A 5,936-nucleotide genomic window follows, 5' to 3' on the forward strand; every position below is an offset into this window, starting at 1 on the left:
TCGTACCTCGATATTTTCCTCACGAGTTCTTTTTTTCGTGGACGAACCGTCGATGTTCATGGGAAACCTTGAAATTCCCACAGACACCGAGAGTTCCGGCACATTTTAACGAACCCATATATTATTAACTAATTCGAGTTGCTCGAGAAGTTCGTAACGAGACAATCCTGCATATTCGAGACGAAATGCGGCCCGAATGTAAAAGCTGATTTCGTTTCTTTCACGTTTCTCGGTGATCTGAACCGTTCGTGTATGTTCGGAGGATCTCGGGTTGTTCCGTCGAACGTCGAGTGCGTCTCGAACAGTGAATGTATCATGGGAATTAAATCTGTCGAGTAGTACGAAAAACTTGTTGTATCAAAATGTATTCTAATTTTCTGTTTTTTTTCTGTATAAATAATAAATTTTATCAATTTAATGAATATAAAATTATAAATTCGGAAAACTAAAATGGAATAAATTGCTCGTATAATTTTCGATCATACGACCATTTTCAAAAATACCTTTCGTTCTTATTCGTACATATTCTGAGAAACTTAAATTAAAGAAACAAGCATGTTTCAACATTTATTTTCCGTAGTTAAAAAATAATTTTAATTCTTTGTACTTACAATTATAACTTGGTTTCAATTATTTTCGTTCTATTCTTTAAATTTATACGATTCACCATTTACGTAAAGAAAAACAGATATTTAAGTAAATGTGTGACAACAATTTTTTCGGTGTTACTCGAAATATACAAACGGCTCGAAACATATTTGAACGTTTCGAAAAAATAAAATTTCACGTAAGTATCCAAGATACTCCGATTATATACAAGCAACTAGGAAATACCGAAAATCGGAATCTCGAACAGCACTATAATTGTATATTTTCTATGTATATATATGTTGAGGTTAAGTTCAGCAACAGCGTCTCAGCTGCACCTCACCTCTTTGCGCGTTTTATTTTTTTATTTCCTTTTATCCCATCTCTTGCGATAAATGAATGTTGCTTCGCACGTATAATACCACAAACTCTTTGCAATAAAAACGTTAAGAAAAGTAATTAATTGTAATAGGTTAGCCGAAATTAATCGATCAATCCTTTCGGTGGTAAGATTTGAAGGGTTAGCACGTGCCGTGTACGAGGCTTCACTATGTGAAGTATACTCGCCGAACGCCTATAAGCGTTTGTTGCACACAGTGCACTGATCGACCAAACGTTTACAAGCGGCCGCAGCACTCAAAGGATTAATAAGTTGTCTGCTCGATCGATTCCCAGAATGACGTCCCAATTTCTTCGTTTGATTCGTTTCGTCGAGGAAGACTGTACCAAATCGATCTCTACCAATCAGTGAACCGACTTCGTCGATCGAGAACTTCGAGCACTTAACGGATCGAGACCGAACCGAGCCTCTCATACGGCGTTACAGTCCATAAAGAGAGTTCTACAGTCTTGGCCTGCACGACCACGTCGACCCGCTTCGTAAAGCGCCTCGAAACCTACTCCGCTCTGCCTCTGAAGCAAATAGCTGGTCGCGTACCTTAAAGAAACAAACACACGTTTCATTCAAGAAGAATTCGATCATCGAAATATTCATACAGCACGTTCCATGAGTCGATGAGTGGGTAAAGTAGAACACGCGACTGTGCCAGGGCCGTGTTGGCAAGGGGCTACCCGAATACATAGAATACAAGAAAACTTGTACAGGTTACAATTTAGGTATATAAATAGCAACAAATCATATTACAATTCTATATATGTTAATAAAAAAAATTATCATTCAACTTAAAAATTGTATTATACGAGACTGAGTAATTTTTATTTTGCACTTGGATACAATACTAAAGCGTCGTGCCAACCCAGCGAACCAATGAAATTTTGATCACGTGACAAACTCTATATACATCCTTCTCGTGAAACGTACTATACGATATCTCACATATACTATTATGAAAAATGTGCAGAATGTATGTAGAATATATGTTTCATAAATTAATGTAATAATATTAATATTTCATATGATATAATTGCATCGATTTTGAATACGTTTAGTATGTGTTTCATGTTTACATATACTGTAAATGTATAAAATTTGCAGTCTACTTATCATTAAATCGTGAATTAATAGTAAGAGTACAACTTACCACCAACTTACCATTTAGGAAAACAAAGTTTTTTGTAATTAAATTTTTCAGTGAAACTTTATATAGAACTAAATGCAACCGTTAGATGGTACAATGTATCTTTTAAACTATCCAACAATTTTTTTGTTTTAAATTATTAATGAATGTAAACTGCACAGATTTCAATCTTCATCTTATTTGATAATAACCTTTTAGTCGTGTTACAAAATATGCAACACCAGAGTCACCTATGACAGTGCTCTCCATAATCGCTCGAATAGAGTGCACGATAAAGAAATTACTTACGATCCAAGCTGACAAAAGATGGATGTTGTGCCCTGAGCATCTGTAACGCACTCGGCACTCGCCTCACAGAGGGCTCTCTCGGCGCAACCTCGTTGTCCCTCGTCCTCAGCACGGCCTACGTTGCTAAAGTTTTTCAGCGACCTCATGTAACCCTAAATCAGAGATGTTACTCCTTTGCAATACCACCTCCAGAAATTGCGAAACTTGCTACTCGTATTCTAATATAATTGAACAATTTTCAGACGTTCCATGGTAGCTATCACAGTGTACAATATACTTTAAAAATATATCTTTCAGGAGACTACATTTTACATTTAACTACATTTAAATCTCAATTCTGTTGTTATAGTTTCTCATTTAAATTTAACACAAATATAATATGATTCTAAAAATTCGTTAAAAAAAATTAGACACCTCGGGTACAATTACATACATCTACTTTTTATAAAATGTAGAAGCAACTAACAATGTTAATACTAAGTGGTCCTCAATTAATTAGAGAACCCCAGCGCGAAACTCGAAACAAGTGTTCCCTTTGCTCGGTGTTAAGGGTGGTACTGTCTCGTTGGTCCATAGATAAAAGGTTTTGATGTTCTTTCATTTGCAATGCAATCGGAATTGATGAGACTCGTAACGTGAAATGTTTGATCAATTTTTGAGGTTACCTTGAGCATGGTGATAGACGCGACTGCAGCCTCCGAGACTGTGTCTCGTCTTCCCATGGATCGAGCTGTCAAAGAACGATGGGAGAATGATGTCTTCAATGCATCTAGAAGATTCACCACTATGCTAATAAACTGTAAAAAAAAAAAAATAGAATTACCATATAAATTCGTACTCTTTCTGATCATTAATAGTTTAATAATTTTTTATTCATGACACGATCGTACCTGCATAGGGCTACCATCGTTGTTCACCTTGTCGATACCCTCACCATCAGAATGTTGAGGACCACCAATCAAAGCGGTGATCACTCTAAGACCAACCGAAACCAAATTCGTCCAAGGACTGACCGATGCACCATCATCGATCTCGTTTTTACTCGCTTCATTATCACCGGCCATTCGTCCCAACAACAATCGCATCATCATACTCAACATGCTCGACCAGGAGAACGCGTTACTGACGCCACCATCCTAATGAAACAGATCAGTGGGACGCTAGACTTTGTGCAGCGAAACGAACGTTCTTCGAATATCAAGTCATAGTGTACGACTTATTAACGACTATCAAGTCTTAGTCATAGTGCTTCGAAAAGATGAGACCACGTGCGTGGAAATACCTCGCACAAAAAGAAAGCAAAAAGTTCTTTAGCATTTTACAATTGGAAGCTTCGTTAGCGACATAGGAACAGTCAAAGTTTACTGACGTGACTCTCGATACAGGGAACACGTGTTCCGTTCGTTTTCATGTATCCGGGGAAAGTAGCGTTCATGGTGGTTAAACACCGAAAGTGAGTGAGATAGAGTAAATAACAGCGAGCGAGTTTCCTTGCAGAGGAACCATTGATACAAATGTATAATTTTCTATTTTGCATTATATCTTCGTAAAAATATCGTCAAAGGATTGGGGAGATTCAACGAATAAAAATGAGCCCAAACACGACCACCTTTGGACAATTTTTAATTATTCAAAATTGAATACATTTTGAAAATTACTCAAAAATGTGTAATTAAAAATAGTTCGAACAAGGTCGTGTTTGGACTCATTTTCATCGGGAGAATCTCGTCTATCAATTAACAATACTCTCATGAGATATAATGTCAAATATAAAAATTTAACGAATACTACGTGTAACATTGAATAAACAAACTGAGTAGTAGAAATACTCAATTCTGTCTATGCAGAGAAATATTAATATACGAACGGAGTCTATTGATATAACAATGTATAATATATTAATCACATTTAAATGAAAATAAATAATTACTTTTTATATATTTCCACTTCATTAATCGTTACCAATAACATTGTTCTACGTTCCTCGTCTGGTAGAATTAAAAATTTGAAAAAAATTCGTATCTAGTATTTATCCGTTCAAATTCTAATACTTTTTTAAATGTTAGGTACAGTTCGCCTATGCTAGTACCTCAAGTTACTCGAACACATAATCTACCATTGGGTCAATTTCACTACTCGCCTGAATCTGATTGCTACCAACTTCGTGCAGGTCATCGAGGCCGACCTTTTTCATTGCATTCGGCTTCTCCGCGAATTTTCTGTCCTCCCTGGTCTGTTGTTGAAGCTGCTGAGGATACTGGGGATGCTGAGGCAATGCCGCTGCTTGTCCCAGAACAAGCGCCACCAAGCATAACGACAGGTACTGATTGTACTGCATTCTGTAACAAAATTGTAACGACTCTGGTGTCCAAGTTGCAAAACTAAAGGGAAAAGACAGCTCGTCCGGTTCTTCGGGTTCTGAATCCCTTACATATAGTAACCGTGTACCTCGACCTACGAGTCCAGACCGACCTTGACCCTCGGTCAGTGAGCAAGACAGAGCAAACTGTAATATATCGCGAACGAGTCAAGCTGAACGCGTCGCGCGAGACAGAAGTACAACGTCCAGCAGCAAGAAAGTGTGTCAGAGCGGTTAAGGTCATCCTGACAGCACCACCTAGCCCACTTCTTGATACTGTCGGTTTGTTGAACTCAGTCTGGTACCGTTACGGGAAAACGCGGTCGCGATCTACTGTCGTCCTCGACTACACCGACCGATCGTACGACGAAAAAAGAGAATTACAGTAGGGAAACGATCCTCTCGTGTTCCTTCGTGACAGGAAGTGATCCTGAAGACTTTTCTCTTTGCAGCTAAAAAAGGGTAGCCCACGATCCGGACCAGTGCTCTTTTAACGAAACCAGACTTAAAACGTAGAAGTCGACGAATGCAAACCGATCCTAGAATATTAGCTGCAGATGGTGCTATTTATTTTTATAAAAAATTAGAATCGTACACTATTGCCATAGGAGTTCGATAAAAGTATCAAACTGGAACCAAAGTAACTTGGTTACTTTTTATTGTAATAAGAATATATTTAATTTTCGTTAAGTCTTTCGCGACTGTGTATACATTTTGTTATTGTTATCTTTAACCGCAACTAATAATACATTTTGATTCGATTTCGCGTTTCTGTACACGTTAACGACAAACTATTATAGATTTTACACTAATTGAAACCCGTCGAATCGAAAAAGTCTCGGTTAGTTAATGTTCGGAACAATTTCCTACGTGGTTAAAAATTTGCGATTAATATTCTAGAATTTGTTCGCACTCGTCTCTTCGTTATAAGCTCAGTCTCGTTCGAAAAGAAACGTCTCGTTCAGATCGTGACCTCGTCTTGCGGGAACACCTCGATCCCAAGCGAGAGGACGAACTCTGAACTCGAGAAATCTTCGCGAACGAAAGATGTTGGTGTGTATTGCTCGATGACGATCAGAAAGAGGGGAAGAGAATTTGAAAAATCGAACGTCGAAAATAGAATTTGACGTCGAACCCAAAGGCTGGGACGATCTTCCCATTGG

At 37.8% G+C, this 5,936-nt stretch overlaps 1 protein-coding gene across 1 annotated transcript; it reads right to left on the reverse strand.

The window, feature by feature from the left end:
• Positions 1 to 862: 862 nt before the first annotated feature.
• LOC143147451 (uncharacterized) lies at positions 863 to 4,752 on the reverse strand. Its single transcript, XM_076312696.1, has 5 exons — positions 4,531 to 4,752; positions 3,305 to 3,550; positions 3,080 to 3,211; positions 2,415 to 2,566; positions 863 to 1,525 (listed from the first exon to the last, which is right to left on the reverse strand). The coding sequence occupies exons 1-5, from the start codon at positions 4,750 to 4,752 to the stop codon at positions 1,399 to 1,401; spliced, it is 879 nt and encodes a 292-aa protein (XP_076168811.1). The 3' UTR covers positions 863 to 1,398.
• Between the last annotated feature and the right edge of the window lie 1,184 nt (positions 4,753 to 5,936).

Source organism: Ptiloglossa arizonensis, chromosome 5 (genome assembly GCF_051014685.1).
Source record: "Ptiloglossa arizonensis isolate GNS036 chromosome 5, iyPtiAriz1_principal, whole genome shotgun sequence".
In the NCBI taxonomy this organism is placed as follows: Eukaryota; Metazoa; Arthropoda; class Insecta; order Hymenoptera; family Colletidae; genus Ptiloglossa; species Ptiloglossa arizonensis.